The sequence below is a fragment of the Podarcis bocagei genome, assembly GCF_964188305.1.
Source record: "Podarcis bocagei genome assembly, chromosome: 1".
NCBI lineage: Eukaryota > Metazoa > Chordata > Lepidosauria > Squamata > Lacertidae > Podarcis > Podarcis bocagei.
The window spans coordinates 42,590,143-42,606,443 of NC_138125.1; the positions used below are offsets into that span (position 1 = coordinate 42,590,143).

The window sequence follows — 16,301 nt, forward strand, 5'->3', positions numbered from 1 at the left end:
GCCACATATAGAAATGGAGTTCAGTGATATCAATATGTGTCCCTGTTCTTCCCATCTGACCTGGGTTATGCTGCCTCTCTGCTTGCTTAGGCTCAAGCTACAGGTTACAAGGTGAAAATTGTGTTTTCTCTTTGCATATCCACTTTCCCTTCCCTCCCCCTCCCCCAGTTTTGTAAAAAAGCAAAAAAAAAAAAAAAAAAAAGGAAAGGGTTCTGACCTCCCTTTATCTTCTCAGTCTCCTTGTTGGCACAAAAAGAGTCCACGGGAATATCCTTGCAGAGTTTTATTAAAAGTCTTTGTGCAAAACACAACTGAATAACTATACACACCAGCACCAACCAACCAAACACCAGCCACAGCCCAAACTAACATTTCTCACTTATATATACAACTTGGTGCAAGCCGCTGAGTCATGCTGACCCAGCTTTATTCGCATTAAAGAAACAGCGGCCATTTTAGCCGTGACACCCCTTCTGTTTCTTAAATGCGAAAAACCCCAACAGAAACAATACATTACAACAATACATTATATACATAAACCCAGTTTTGTCATCAATTCATTATGGCATGTTGCTGGCAAAGGCTTGGTAAACAAATCAGCAATATTATCTTGTGACTGACAATACTCCAGTTTGATTACCCCATTCTGTACACAATCTCTCACATTCGCATGACGGATAGCAATATGTTTTGATGCGGATTTCATTATTTCCGAGCCCGCTAATGCAATGCACGATTGGCTATCTTCATACACTTGGATAGGCAAATCTACTTTACAATCTAGATCTTTTAGTATCTGTATAAACCACATGATTTCGTTGCATGCTAGCGATAGGCTCCCATATTCTGCCTCACAGGATGAGGTTGCAACAAATCCTTGTTTCTTTGACCTCCATCCAATTGTGGAATTGGCAAACATCATAACCATTCCACTTGTAGATTTTCTGGTAGCTACACAGCTTCCCCAGTCCGCATCAACAAATACTTCTAGTTTTTCATCTTGTGTACTAGATATCTTTAAACATACATTTAATGTCCCCTTTAGATATCTGATAAGCCTTTTCAAAGCACACCAATCGGCAGTACTGGGTTTAGATACACGTTGGCTCAGAACATTTGTAGCACATGCAATGTCTGGCCTTGACCACTGGCTTAAATACAACAGGGATCCTATTTTTGAGTGATACAACTCAGGCTGATCAAATTCATCATCACACACTGTCTTTGGGAAATCAGGTGTCATGGGAGTTTGAACTGGCTTGCAGTTTTCCATGCCAAACTGCTCTATTAAATGAAGAATTTTCTCTTTCTGACTCAATAGGAAGCTTCCATCAGCTTCCTGCCTTACTTCTACTCCCAAGTAATTGCTTACAGGCCCCAAGGCTTTAAGCTTAAACCTCTTTTCCAGTTGACTTGTGAGCTTCTGGATCTCATCTGTGGAACTCCCTGCCACAAGCAAGTCATCAACAAAGACTAAGAGCATTAGATATTTGTTGCCTGTCCCCTTGGTGTACAGGCATGGATCAGCCACACTCCTTTTAAAACCAAGTTTTACAAGGGCTTCATTTAAACACTGGTTCCAACACCTTCCACTTTGTTTGAGACCATAAACAGCCTTTCTCAAACGCCAGACTGCACCATTCTCCTCTTCAAACCCAGGGGGTTGTCTCATTAACACTTCATGGTCTAAATTTGCATGCAGATATGCAGCATCAACATCAAAATGGTGCACTGCTAGTTGTCTTACAGTAGCAATGGAAAGCATTAAACGAAAAGTTTCACTCTTTACCGTGGGAGAAAACACTTCATCATAACTCTCCCCTTTAATCTGAGTGAACCCTCTGGCTACTAATCTGGCTCGAAAACGTGGTTCCCCAGATGCAAGGGTTTTCCTTTTGTAAACCCACTTGCATGGCACCACTCTGCCACCAGGTGGCGGCATTATGACCTCAAACACTTTGTTACGTTTAAAAGAGTCCATTTCTTCTTTCATAGCTTGTTCCCACAAAGCACGTTCCCCAGGGGGTAAGTCTAAGACTTCATTATAACTTTGTGGTTCCACACAACTCACATTGCATATTCTCACTCCTCCTAGGGTCAAACGCTGAGGAGGTACACCCTTGTTTGAACGCTGGGAGCGCCTAGGCACAACTACTTCTTCTTCCCCCCTTATCTCTGGTTCTTCTTCCTCTTCCTCTAGAGAAGTATTATCTATTGCCACATCTTTTGGGGAAATATGTGCCTCCTCCTCATTCTGCTCCTGTGTTGCCAATGGCTGAGAAGAAGCCTCTTCTCTTACTTGCAGGGGCAGTAGGCAATCAGGGTTGGCATGGATCGCAGTCCATCTGTCCTGGTCAGCGAAGTCTGCACTTCGTGACAGAACCACGCATCCTGGGCGTAAATTGAAACGCCACCCTTTGCCATAGGACTGGTATCCCACAAACCGCAGTTTCTGCGCTCTAGCGCCCCCTTTCTGGCGCTGAGCTTTGGGAATGTTTACATGTGCCCAAGAACCCCAATTATGGAGCATTGTCCACTCTGGTTCTTTCCCAAACAACACACGATAGGGAATATCTTTTATAGAGCTAGACCAGGTTCTATTAATCAAAAAGTTCGCGGTCAGAAAAGCCTCGCCCCACAGCCTATGGTTGTGGCCCAATCCTGCATCCACTAGCAGGCAGTCCTTTACTGACTGTATCACAGCCCCACGTCTTTCACACAGACCATTTTCAGCAGGGCTATAAGGGTTAGTCAAACGGTGAGTGATCCCCTTACGTCGCAACCATGCCCCAAATTGTTTGTTCAGAAATTCTCCGCCCCTATCTGTTTGCAGCTGCACAACAGGCCGAGCGAAGAGCTTTTCAGCTTGGGCAACCCATTCTCTGAATGTGGGGAAACACTCAGATTTCTGCTTTAACAAAAACAGCCAACTAAAACGTGATTTGTCATCTATTACCAGAAAAGCATATCTGGCGCCCCCTTCAGTCTTCTGTGGAAAAGGGCCTATCACGTCACAATGGACAAGTTCTAAAACCTCTTTAGATACTCTGTCGCTTTTAGAAGCCACAGGCTTCCTCTTAGATTTGGCCATTTTACATACATTGCAATCTAGGAAACAGTTACAGCTATTTACTTTTAGGTTCTTGCACACCTTTTGCATTTCTGAAAGCACACGGAAATTGGCGTGACCCAGTTTTCTGTGCAGTTGATGTACACACCCCTTATGAACTGGCAAATTATCCTGAACCACCTGGGCTGCTTTAACTGGCTTGTCCTGCATTACATACAACCCATTTTCCAACTTTGCATGGCCACATACCTGAGTTCCATTCTTTATCAGACAGCCATCCTGCGTGAACTTAACACTATACCCTGCATTAATCAAACAGCTTACAGACAGTAAACAGTAGTCCAAACTGCTGACAAACAGAGTCTCTGGTAGAGTAGTGTTCAAGCACTGCAGGAAACATGTTCCCTGGCCATCAATCTTGCTTCTACGACCATCAGCAAGATAAATTGAGTCTTTCCCATCAGCTGGCTTCTCCAGGGTCTTAAAGTCTTCCCGACTATTGCAGATAATCCTGCTGCTGCCAGAGTCCAGCAACCATGTTCCTCGAGGTATCTTTCTCTCCTCTCGAGAAAATGCAGAAACAAACTGAGCAGAACGCGTGTTCTTCTTCCCTGAAGAGAACCCCTTCTGCTTACGTTTCTGCGTCGATTGCTGTCTCTGCTCCACGTCGTCTCCTGGAAGTCTTGCCCTGCATTGACGTTGGAGATGCCCGGGTTGGTTGCATCTATAGCACCTCCTCACCGCCATGGCCAAGTCCAAACCTTGGCGTTGCTCCATTGGCAGATTCTGCTGCTGGCCCCCTCGGCTGTAACTCCTCCGTTCTTGGAGTTTAGCCTGTCTATCTGACCTTCTTTCTGCTTCTTCGGTCAATCTGCCAACCACATACTCAAGGGTCAGATCTCGGGGACGCATACTCTCCATGCTGTTAATCACAGGCAACCAGCTTTCAGGCAAACTTGAAAGGATAATGTAGGTTTGGTCAGTCTCATCATAACGCTTACCTCTCTGTTGTAGTTGAAGAAACAGAGATTTCAGCGTTTGAAGATGAGTTGCCAAACTCTCACCTTCTTTCATAACAGTCCTGAACAGCCTTCTGGTCAGAGAAATTATAGTTCCAGCAGTTTCTCTGACATGCATTGCCCTTAATAAATTCCAGCACTCAAACGCTGTGCTGGCATTTGCTACATGCAATAACTGAGAGTTGCTCAAACACAGCATAATTTGGGCACGGGCCCTTTCATCCAGCCGTTTTTTCTCAGCAGAGTCAGTTCTCAAAACCTCAGTTTCAACACAGTCCCATAGTCCATCTCTCCTTAACAACTGCTGCATTTTAATTGACCAACTCAGCCAGTTGCTCTCTGAGAGAAGTTCAAAAGGGATGCCTCCCCCAATATTTACAACTTGGGAAGACTGGAAATCTGCCATCTCTGCTGGTGCTTGCTGAGCCCCTTCTGTGGGGCCTCCAGCAATCTCTCCTGACTCTCTCTTTAGAGTCCAACTAGATGGTCCTGGCTGGCACTCACCGGCTTCTAGCTGCTGCCTCTGTTGACCCTCAGGTCCCGCCTGGCTCTGCAACTGGTGTAGCCGCTCTGTGAGTCGCCTACTGTGGTCCTCTAGCAGTTCAAACTGTTCCAGTAGCCGACGCTGAGTGCTTTCCTGATCCTCAGATCCTAGCCGCTCCAGCGTCGCTGCAGACAGTTACAGGTTGCCACCAACTGCTCCAACGCACAGCCACTGTCTCCGTACACCACCAGGACTCACCAGCTCCTTGCTGAAATGCTGTTAGTCGTTTTGCACTCTGCACATGCTCAGAAACACTGGGCCCATAACCTGTCAGTGTTTGTAAAAAAGCAAAAAAAAAAAAAAAAGGAAAGGGTTCTGACCTCCCTTTATCTTCTCAGTCTCCTTGTTGGCACAAAAAGAGTCCACGGGAATATCCTTGCAGAGTTTTATTAAAAGTCTTTGTGCAAAACACAACTGAATAACTATACACACCAGCACCAACCAACCAAACACCAGCCACAGCCCAAACTAACATTTCTCACTTATATATACAACTTGGTGCAAGCCGCTGAGTCATGCTGACCCAGCTTTATTCGCATTAAAGAAACAGCGGCCATTTTAGCCGTGACAGCTTTCTCCCATGAAGGGGCTCCAGTTTTACAGCTTTGGGGATGGTGTTCCTGTATTTCTGTTGCACCAACAGTGATGTTATCTCAGACATAGTATTGGTGGATTTGATTACCGCAGGTATCTTACACCAGCACTTCAGTGTTAACAATGGCTCACAATTGTTACCGCCATACTTCAAAATGCTGGTTTTAAACTCTAAAGCCCTAAATGGCTTGGTTTAGGAGTACGTTATGTCTTACTGTGATCATGTAGGTTTACCATAAACACCTTTCTTATTATGCCGTGTACTTTGGCAAATGTGCACCTATAGAACTCACTTCAGCTGGAGACTCTTCAAATACTTAACTGGGCTGGGCTGGCCTGGCTGGAATTTGGTGACCAGACTTAAACTATCACAAGGCAATGGATTTTTAATCCATTTTTCATTTAGTTAGTTCCTTTGTTGCATATTTTTCTGTTATAGTGCAACCCATAGGATGGAGCAAGCTAAAGCTTCAAATTAAAAAAAAAATCAACAAATTCTGCATCTTCACTCTGCTTAATCACTACTTGTCCTGATGAATTGTTTTGTTTTGTTTTTTCAGTGTAAAACGTAGCAATTGCTACCTGGTCTGGGGAGGAGAAACATCTGTTAATTCACAAAGATCTGGTCGTGGTAACGTTGATTTAGAAATTGGCTGCCTTGTTGAGTTGGCTACTGGAATGTTGTCATTCACAGCCAATGGAAAAGAACTGGGAACTTTCTACCAGGTATCAATATATTTTACCAAAATCATCATCATCATCACCATCATCATCATCATCCTCTTTATTTCAAAGTGACTGTAAAAGATGAAACATGTTTTATTGAAGTACTGCTGATAATGTGTGATGGCTGTTTGGTTTTGTTTTACTGTATGACTACGTCGGTTTTGAAAATATACTATGGGCCCTGAACCAAATATTCTTATACTGTACACACTCAATTTTGTGCAAGCATAGGTAGGCTACTAGTCCTGGTGGCTATGTTGTAACTCCATTTTCAGAGGCAGTGATGCTTCTGAATACCAGATACTGGAAAACCACAGGAGGGGAGAACGCAGTTGCACTCAGATCCTACTTTTGGGCTTCCCATAGGCATTTGGTAGACCACTGCTAGAACAGGACGCTAGACTAGCTAGGCCACTGGCCTGATCCATCAGGACTATTACTATGTTCTTACTTGGCATAGACCTAGTGGTGGTTCATGAAGGGGGCGGAGGCAGTGGTGTCATCCCAGTGGTAGTACTCTGCTTATTAGGATGGGAATCAGGGAGGCAGTAGCAAGGTTGGGAGAGCTCCAGGTTGATAATGATGTTCCACAAGCAATCCCAATCTTGCTGCTGCTGTGTCATCCCATTAGGGATGTGGGTGGCGCTGCGGTCTAAACCACTGAGCCCCTTGGGCTTGCTGATGAGAAGGTCGGCGGTTCAAATCCCCGCAACAGGGTGTGCTTCCATTGCTCTGTCCCAGCTCCTGCCAACCTAGCAGTTCAAAAGTACGCCAGTGTAAGTAGATAAATAGGTACCGCTGCGGCGGAAAGGTAAACAGCATTTCCGTGTGCTCTGGTTTCCATCACGGTGTCCCGTTGCACCAGAAGCTGTTCAGTCATGCTGACCACATGACTTGGAAAGCTGTCTGTGGACAAACGCTGGCTCCCTCGGCCTGAAAGCGAGATGAGCGCCACAACCCCATAGTTGCCTTTGACTGGACTTAACCGTCCAGGGTTCCTTTACTTTACCATCCCCTTTGCAGTGCCACTGTCACTGGGAGGTGTCTACCTCACACACACACACATACATACACACACCCCTGTAAGGCAGTTGCACATATAAATAGTCTATAAAGACATGCATAATGAAAGAACAAGTGATACTAAGATATGTTATGCACTAGGCCTGGGCATATTCCACACCATGTAGTATTGTTGTGCCCCCCCCCCCGCATCTCAGGACTCACCTGCCGTGGCATTATGAGATTACAAATGAAATTGCCTCACTAAATCATCACTCATGATTTCTGTCTGGGTCTGATAGTATAGTATACCAAATCTGCATAGATGCATGCCTAAGAATAAAAATTCATCACCATGCTAGTCACAATAGACGTCAGCTTATATCAAGCCTGTACTTAAAATCCAAGCTATTTTTGCTGAAATTCCTTCTATCCATGTATGAGACAAAGGCTGTCATCTTCAAGTGAAATTATGATGATTCTCCCAGTGACACCTTTTTCTACTCCAATCAGGAGTGTCATAGGAAAGCTGGGTATGCAATTAACAATTCTTTATTTAGTGCAGTGTGTGATGGATATAGAATAAACATGGCATGAAACCAGTTAGGGAAGACAAAGGTTATTTTATGATCTTTATGGAGACAAAAGATTTGTACATTAACTCTACATTTATCTTGTATGCTGAAATAAAGAGGTTCCAATTGGAAAGAGAAATGAATATGAAATCATTTAATTCAGTTCTTGAGCACAATATAAGAGAGTAGATGGAAGACTTTTTAAAATAGAAAAAAATCATCATTTAGAAATATTTTATTACCATTAGTGAACTCCCATTCCTGCTGATGCCACATTACTCCTAGACCTAGTGCAGCCGTATCCAGACATTCTCTTTGTGTCTTGATGTCACCTGTGAGAAGGGAGCACAGGAGCAAGTGCACTAATCTCTGTCATGACCCTGCATGACTTGGAAGGTGAACATCAAACTCAGTTGATGTAGAAACCGTACACCTTGTTCAATTGGCTAATGGAAAAGAAGTGGGAGCTTTCTACCAGGTTTCAGTTTATTTTCCAGAAAATTCCACTTGTCTGAAAATGGCTATCCAAGATGCAACATACTTTATGGATCCACCGCTGAGTCATTTAGAAACTTGATCTTCCAGTAGTTTTGATTGTGCAGAGATGAAACACACATTAGAGTACATAATTTTGCCTATTGTGTGGCAGTGTGGGCCGTGAAGAAAGTGGATTTTGGTGCCGCTGTTTCATCCTGACATAGCTGTTTAGTGGAACTGTCTTCCTCACAACCCCTTAGGGCCCCACTGTGACTCATTTTACAAGACGTTTTGAAGATAAAATCACTCATCTCTGTTGAGATGACGCTGCTTAGAGTGCAAATCCGTCTGAGGTGTACAGTGCTGTTCTGTAGGATCAGTTTCAGTTGATATGGCTTGATGACATGGACAAGGTGCTAGCAGGAATGCAGCAAACCTATGCCATCTGGACCCTTGCCCTTCTTGGCTGATTAAAATACAGTACATTGTTCAAGCTGCTAACAGTGGTCGAGTGTCATGAGCAGTGCTTTTTTATAGGGGAAAAAATGGTGCCTGTCCTCACCATGTAGTTGTTATAGTAAGTGCCACACTTTTTACATTTGGGCGGAAAAGGTGCCAGTACTACATTCCCTTGAGTAAACCCAAGAAAAAAGCATTGGTAGTTGAGCATATTGTGCCAGTATTAAAATAATTTCATTAGCTAGCAGCTTGTTTCTCAGTTTAATTGAGGTTGTTGTTCTTTGGTCTTTTAAAAAACCTTTAGTAGCTTGAGTAGGAATGCCCTCTTCCTTCCCATTGCTTGACATATTTGTTGGAGGCCATATTCTGGTTGCTTTCTGAGGTTAGGAAAAGCTGTCAGAGGGCAGGCGTTTTCAGCGTAAGTGCACAAATTGAGGAACTCCTGCTGTAGCCTGTTCACTATGTGCCATTATTACTGTTTTTTAGGCACTAAGTGATTCTCTTTGGTGTTTTAATGGCATTATTATTATTATTATTATTATTATTATTATTATTATTATTATTATTATAAATATTTGGTCCACCTTTCAAATGGTTCGCTGTTTTGAAGCATTTTACTCACTAGTTCAATGTTAATTATTTTTATCTGCTACATTTGTTTTGCTTTATTTCATTGCTGCTAGTAGTTGCTTTGAGATATTTGCAAGCAGGAGAAATAGAAATATATATAAAAAAAGTTGCTGCAGTGTGTGGTATGTACAGTATACAAAATTTAAAAGGAATTTTAAGCTGCTTGTCAATGTTCTATAACATGTAATGCATCATAAAATATTCTGGAGTTTTCAGTGTACTGTATACTGAAGCATTCACCACATGCTTCCTTACTACCCCTGTTCCCTGTCTCCTATTTCCCCAGTAGGAAGAAACCTATGTCTCTGTGTTGGGTGGGTACCCAATTTTGCAGGCATATGTGTGCAATTATAGAAATGAATCTAGGTTTGCATATGCCAGGGGTTGTCAACCTGGTCCCTACCGCCCACTAGTGGGCGTTTCAGGATTCTAGGTGGGCAGTAAGTGGTTTTATGGCACAAGTGCTCCTTCCACTGAGCACTGGTGGGAGGTAAGGAAATTTTATCATCAAGAAAGACGCATTAGTGGGTGGTAGATATAAAAAGGTTGACTACCCCTGGTTTACGCCTTAGAAAGATAGGGTGTTTACTCTTATCTCTCTGTGCATGTGTATGTGTGAGCAAATTCATTTTCCTGCGTTTTGCTTTCGAGCAAACTCTTCAGTTTAACATGAGCAACGTAACCCCCAAAACGAAACATTTCTTCCTGTTCCAGTTTGTTCTATTCAGTAATTGCATCCCTCTATAAGAGCATTGGTTTGCTTGTCTAGTTGTGCTACCTTTTTTCACAGCATGACTCTTTATATGCCTTCTCTGAAGTAAGTCCCATTGAATTAAAGGGACTTTCTTCTAGGTAAGTGTGTACTAAGAATTGCAACTTTAGTAAATGTAGCACGACAGTATCATTGTTGCAAGTTGATAATAGGCTCATGCTGCATTTTAACTGCAATAAATATATTTTTCAGGTTGAACCAAACACAAAATTATTTCCAGCAGCTTTTTTACAGCCTACGAGCACAAACCTTGTACAGTTTGAACTGGGTAAATTAAAGGTATTTTTAATAAAATTATTACCAACGGATATTATGGACTTTAAAGTAAATTCTGTAATGCCAACTGTATGATTTCGTTAACACGATTAATAGAATTTCACTTTTCTCTCTCCCATTCCCTGGAACTATTAGTGAAATGATTCCTGAAGTATAGAAAAGCGTTGTTTCCTCAAAAATGTAAAAAATAAAATAGAAATATATGGGCATATATTAGATATCATACCTAAAGAGAACTGCATGTCTGCTTACAAGTTCAGATACCAGATACAACAGGGAAGGGAAAACTATCACATTTCTGTCTTATTTTTGCATTTCAAGTATAGCTGTTAATGATCATTCTCTTTGACTGACATTGGAAGATAATAGACAATGGACAAATTGCCGGTTCCAGATGGCACCCACCCGAGAGTTCTCAAAGAAATCAAACATGATATTGCTGATCTTCTTTAAAAAAAATGTAACTTGTCCCTAAGATCAGCTACCATACCTGAAGATTGGGAAGTAGCCCAATGTAACAACTTTTTTTAAAAAAAATATTTCTTTTTTTAAAAAAGGGGATCCAGGAGGGGGCAGACACTGGAAATTACAGGCCAGTTAGCTTAACATCTTTCCCCAGAAAACTGGTGAAATTATTATAAACTAACCAAGCATATAGAAGAACAAGTCTTGCTCAAGCAGAGCCAGCATGGCTTCTGCAAGGCAAAGTCCTTCTAATAAGTCTATTAAGATTCTTTGAGAGTGTCAACAAGCAGTTGACTTGGACTTTCAACAAGTTTTTTCACCAAAGACTCCTAGGTAAACTTACCTATCTTTCAATATGTATACCATGAGGCGTTGTTAAAGTAACTCAAGGTTTTGTTTTTTTAAAAAAAATATCCATTTATGGGTTTTTTGTGTGTGTTTTTTTAGAACACTATGCCTTTATCAGCAGCAATCTTTAAAAGTGAAGAGAGAAACCCTATTCCCCAGTGCCCTCCTCGGCTGGATGTTCAAACTATCACACCTGTTGTGTGGAGCAGAATGCCAAACAGTTTCCTGAAAGTAGAAGCTGAGAAAGTCAGTGACCGCCATGGGTGGGTGGTCCAGTGCTTGGAACCGTTGCAGATGATGGCTCTTCACATTCCTGAAGAAAGCAGGTACATTTAAAAGATACAGTGGTACCTTGGGTTACATATGCTTCAGGCTACATACACTTCAGGTTACAGACTCCGCTAACCCAGAAATAGTACCTCAGGTTAAGAACTTTGCTTCAGGATGAGAACGGAAATCGTGCTCTGGCAGCGCGGCAGCAGCCGGAGGCCCCATTAGCTAAAGTGGTGCAACAGGTTAAGAACAGTTTCAGGTTAAGAACGGACCTCCGGAACGAATTAAGTACTTAACCCGAAGTACCACTGTACTTTGCTTCCTTAAGAGCAAGTAGGTTATATTTGATTTATGTTAGTTTTTATTCCTATCATTAAATCTCTCATTCAACTTATAAAAGTTGGACTGGTTCATGACTAGTTGTGCCAGAATGTGTTTGGAAATCCATGTTTCCTAGCCACATCAGATTCACACTATTAGTTTCTGGGAAATGGTTCTCTAAATGGAAACAAGTAAGAAGCTTAAATTCACCCTGTGCAACAAGAACAAATTATCTGGATTTGGGGGAACACGCCTTCCATGGGGTTTTTTGCTTGTGGAAGGGTACTTCTTTTCCCAGCTACTTGGAAATATCACTACATATAAAAGGAAATATTTGCTTCTACTGCATAAATGTAAAAAAATTAATAATTGTGGATTTAATTTTTCATCCTTTAAAGTAGAACCTAATGCAGCCCTTGAGGCATGCACAACATAGATTCATCTCATATTACGTTCATATTTGTAAGGATTACTTTTAGGTTTTAGTGCAAGTTATATAGCTTGAAAAAAGGTTATTTCAGTCATAATTCTTGTGATATATCCAGAGCTTAGTACTGTTCTTCTGTATTAGATTACAAAAAAAAATATTAAATCATAAATCTGAAAATGTACCCTCTGGAAAATACAGATTTATAGCAAGATATAACCTGAGAAATTGATCTTTTCCCATGCACATGGACCAATTCTAATAAACCTGGAAGGAAAGAAGTAGAAAGTCTTTTATTAAAACACATTGCTTCAGTATTTCCCAGTGAAGCTATAAAAATACTGGACATGATGGTAATGATCCTGCTAATCTAAGCATGACCAAGGGTTCAATCCTATACACAAGCAGCTGATGTAAAGCAAGTATAAAAGTAAAGCCAGTGTAAATTTACTCTAGATCCAAACTCTATTCAGCAATGGGACTACTGCTGGCTAAGCGGGCCTAAACCTGGTCGAGGAAAAGCAAGCCTTTAAAATAGTGTTTCATTTGCACCACCCTTTTTGCCTGCTTAACTTACTCTGGGTTGCCAGGTCACATAGTCACGTGACCAAGATGAACCGTTCTCTCTCTTTAGTCCCACTACCCCCCATGCCCCTGGAGCATTGCTTTCTCATGGCTTACACACCTTAAGATCCTTCATGCTTGGCTCAGCCAGTTGGAGCCTGGCTGAGACCAGATGCCAGAGATACCCTGGTGTGTCTCCATCTGATCCATGGATGAGAGATTGAAGGTGGCAAAGCCTGGCTTCTCTAGGAACATCCCAGCGCAACCAGAGATCCACCCACTCATCCATTGTGGATCTTGCAATAGAATTGCTTCCTAATTCTAGATCCAACCCATTATTTGGGTTCTGCTCCCTAATTCAGTTGTCTTTACACTAATGCAGTGTGTGGGAAACAAACAAGATGAACTGGAGCTTTTAATACAGGGTGGCAAATATGACCTGGTAGGCACTACTGAAACACATAATTCAACAGTCGGTCTGCGAGCATCTAGAAAAGGATGCTGTGATTACTAAGACCCAGCATGGGTTTCTCAAAAATAAGTCATGCCAGACCAATCTGATTTTTATTTTTGGATGGAATTACAAACTTGGTAGATTAGGAAAATGCTGTAGACATAGTGTATTTTGATTTGAGTAAGGCTTTTGATTTAATTCCCCCATTATATTGTCACAAGGAAGCTGGTAAAATGTGGGTTAAACGAGGTAACTGTTAGGTGGATTTGTATCTGGTTGACTGAGTGAACCCAGAGAATACTCATTAATGGTTCCTCATCATCCTGGAAAAAAGTGACAAGTGGGGTGCCACAGGATTCTGTCCTAGGCCCATTGTTGTTTAATGTCTTTATAAATGACTTGGTAGAAGGAATTGAGGGGCTGCTCATTAAATTTACAGGTAACCCCAAACTGGGAGGGGTAGCTAATGCCACAGAAGATGGAATCAGAATTCAAAATGACCTTAACAGATTGGAGAACTGGGTGCAAGCTAACAAAATTAATTTCAAAAGGGTCAGATGTAAGGTTCTGCACTTAGGCAGGAAGAACCAGATGCAAAAAATACAGTGGTGCCTCGCAATACGAAAATAATCTGTTCTGTAATTCTCTTCGTCTAGCGGTTTTTTCATCTTGCGAAGCAAGCCCATTGACGGATTAGCGGAATAGCGCTATTAGCGCTATTAGCGGCTTTTAGCAGCTTATCTGCTGATCGGATCAGCTGATAAGCGGCTTAGCGGCTTAGAAAAAAGGGGGGAGGAAAAAAACCAGCAGGAACTCGCAAGACATTGTCGTCTTGTGAAGCAAGCCCATAGGAGATTCGTTTTGCGAAGCACCTCCAAAACGGAAAACTCTTTCGTCTAGCCAGTTTTCCGTCTTGCAAGGCATTCGTCTTGCGGGGCACCACTGTATAGGATGGGGGACACCTGGCCTACTAGCAGTACATGTGAAAAGGATCTAGGGGTCTTGGTGGGACCGCAAGCTTAACATGAGTCAATAGTGTGATGCAGCAGCAAAAAAAAAGCTAATGCTATTCTAGGCTGCATCAACAGAAGTATAGTGTCCAGATCAAGGGAAGTAATAGTACCACTCTATTCTGCCTTAGTCAGACCACACTTGGAATACTGTGTCCAATTCTGGGCACCACAATTTAAGAAGGATGTTGACAAGCTGGAACATGTGGAGAGGAGGGCAACCAAGATGATCAAGGGTATGGAAACTAAGCCTTATGGAGGAGCGCTTGAAGGAGCTGGGTATGTTTAGCCTGAAGAAGAGGAGCCTGAGAGGAAATATGATAGCCATCTCCAAATATCTAAAGGGCTGTCACATGGAGGAGGGAGCATGCTTGTTTTCTCCTGCTCTGGGTTGTAGGACTTGACCCAATGGCTTCAAGTTGCAAGATAGGAGATTCCAACTAAATATTCGGAAAACGTTTAGTAAGAGCTGTTCAGCAGTGGAACAGACTCCCATGAGAGGTGGTGGACTCTCCCTCCTTGGAGGTTTTTAAGCAGAGGTTGGATGGCCATTTGCTATGGATGCTTTAGCTGAGATTCCTGCATTACAGGGGGTTGGACTAGATGACTCTCGGGGTCCCTTCCAACTCTAATATTCTATTATTTACTTCCTTGTTTATTTATACCATTTATATCCTGTTCTTCAGCCAAAAGGCCTCCCAGAACCTCTTACATGAAATCAAAGCAAGACACTCAGTTCCTGCAGGCTTACAATCCAAAAAGAAACACACACACACACACACACACACACACACGGGAAAAGGGGCAGGAAGAGGAAAATCAAAATTAATGCATCAATTTCTAAGCAGTTGTTCTCATATTGGCTAACTGGCACAGTTCAGAGGCCTCCAGCAAAGCTGGTGAAACGAGCCCTGCTTCCCATCTCTCCCACTGAGGCGATCTGATGGAATGGCAGTTGAGGGAGATGAGGCCTGAAGGGGCTGGCCTGTCAAAGCAGAGTCAACAGAGTGAGCTCTGCTTCTCAGCTCTCCCGCTGCTGGAAAGTAAAGCAGAGTTCTCTTCCAGTATGCCTTACTTGTTTGTTTAATGTTGTTTAAAATGTTGGTAAATATTGCATATTTTATAAAATCATGATCTGTAAGTTGGACATTTTCAATGTGTGTGTTTTTATCCGAAGTTTAAATACACATAGCTGAAGCAGAAGTAAGTTATGCTCCCAAGCCTTTATCTTTTTGCAGTTCTTATGAAGTACCTAATAAAATGGACTCAATGAATGGAAGCTAATTTAAAGCGTTTCTGTTTTGTTTCCATTGCAGGTGTATTGATATTTTAGAGCTATGTGAACAAGAGGACCTGATGAGGTTCCACTACCACACTTTAAAACTGTATAGTTCTGTTTGTGCATTGGGTAATAACAGAGTAGCTCATATACTTTGCAGCCATGTGGATGTTTCTCAGTTATTTTATACAATAGATAATCGATATTTACCTGGACTCTTGCGTTCTGGATTCTATGACTTACTTATCAGCATTCATTTAGAATACTCCAAGGAAGCTAAACTCATGATGAACAATGAATTTATAATTCCAATTACGGATGAAACCAGAAAAATCAAATTATTTCCAGATGAATCAAAGAGACATGGTTTGCCTGGAGTTGGGCTTAGCACCTGCTTGAAACCAGGTTTCAAATTCTCTACCCCTTGTTTTGTTTTGTCTCATGAGGATCATCAGAAACCTAGTCCAGAGATACCACTTGAGATGCTTAAGTCAAGAGCTATAAGCATGCTAACAGAAGCAGTCTACTGCAGTGGAACACACATACGAGACCCTGTTGGGGGGAAAGTTGAGTTCCAGTTTGTTCCTGTTCTGAAACTTATAGGAACATTGCTCATAATGGGAGTTTTTGATGATCATGATGTCAAACAGATTTTACTCCTCATTGATCCATGTGTGTTTGGTGAAACCAAAGAAGAAGTAATGGAAAAAGCAGAGAAAGAGGATGTTGCACAAATAGAAGAAAAAGCTATAGAGGCTGGAGAAAAGGCAATCAGGGAGCCTAAAACTCCAATAAAAGGCTTGCTGCAAACAAGATTGCCTGAATCTGTTAAACTCCAGGTGACAACCTTAAAGTAAATGCAGAAGTGTTGAAATACTGTTGAAATAAATTGTAAAATGTTTTCCAGTAACCTGAGCAAAGAGCCTGAACAGCAGTATTCTTGATACTTTTTTTTGCTAATTCTTTATTGCTCTTAGTTTGACCAGACACAACTAATTTTCATCTTTCTATGCTAC

At 41.9% G+C, this 16,301-nt stretch overlaps 1 protein-coding gene across 1 annotated transcript in view; it reads left to right on the plus strand.

Moving 5' to 3' along the window:
• RYR3 (ryanodine receptor 3) overlaps window positions 1–16,301 on the plus strand; it is a 280,012-nt gene that overhangs the window by 138,670 nt on the left and 125,041 nt on the right. Inside the window, exons 32-35 of the mRNA XM_081207175.1 lie at window positions 5,788–5,953; window positions 10,061–10,147; window positions 11,057–11,283; window positions 15,323–16,124. Of these exons, the coding sequence (XP_081063301.1) occupies window positions 5,788–5,953; window positions 10,061–10,147; window positions 11,057–11,283; window positions 15,323–16,124 (1,282 nt within the window). The remainder of the gene's footprint in view (window positions 1–5,787; window positions 5,954–10,060; window positions 10,148–11,056; window positions 11,284–15,322; window positions 16,125–16,301) is intronic.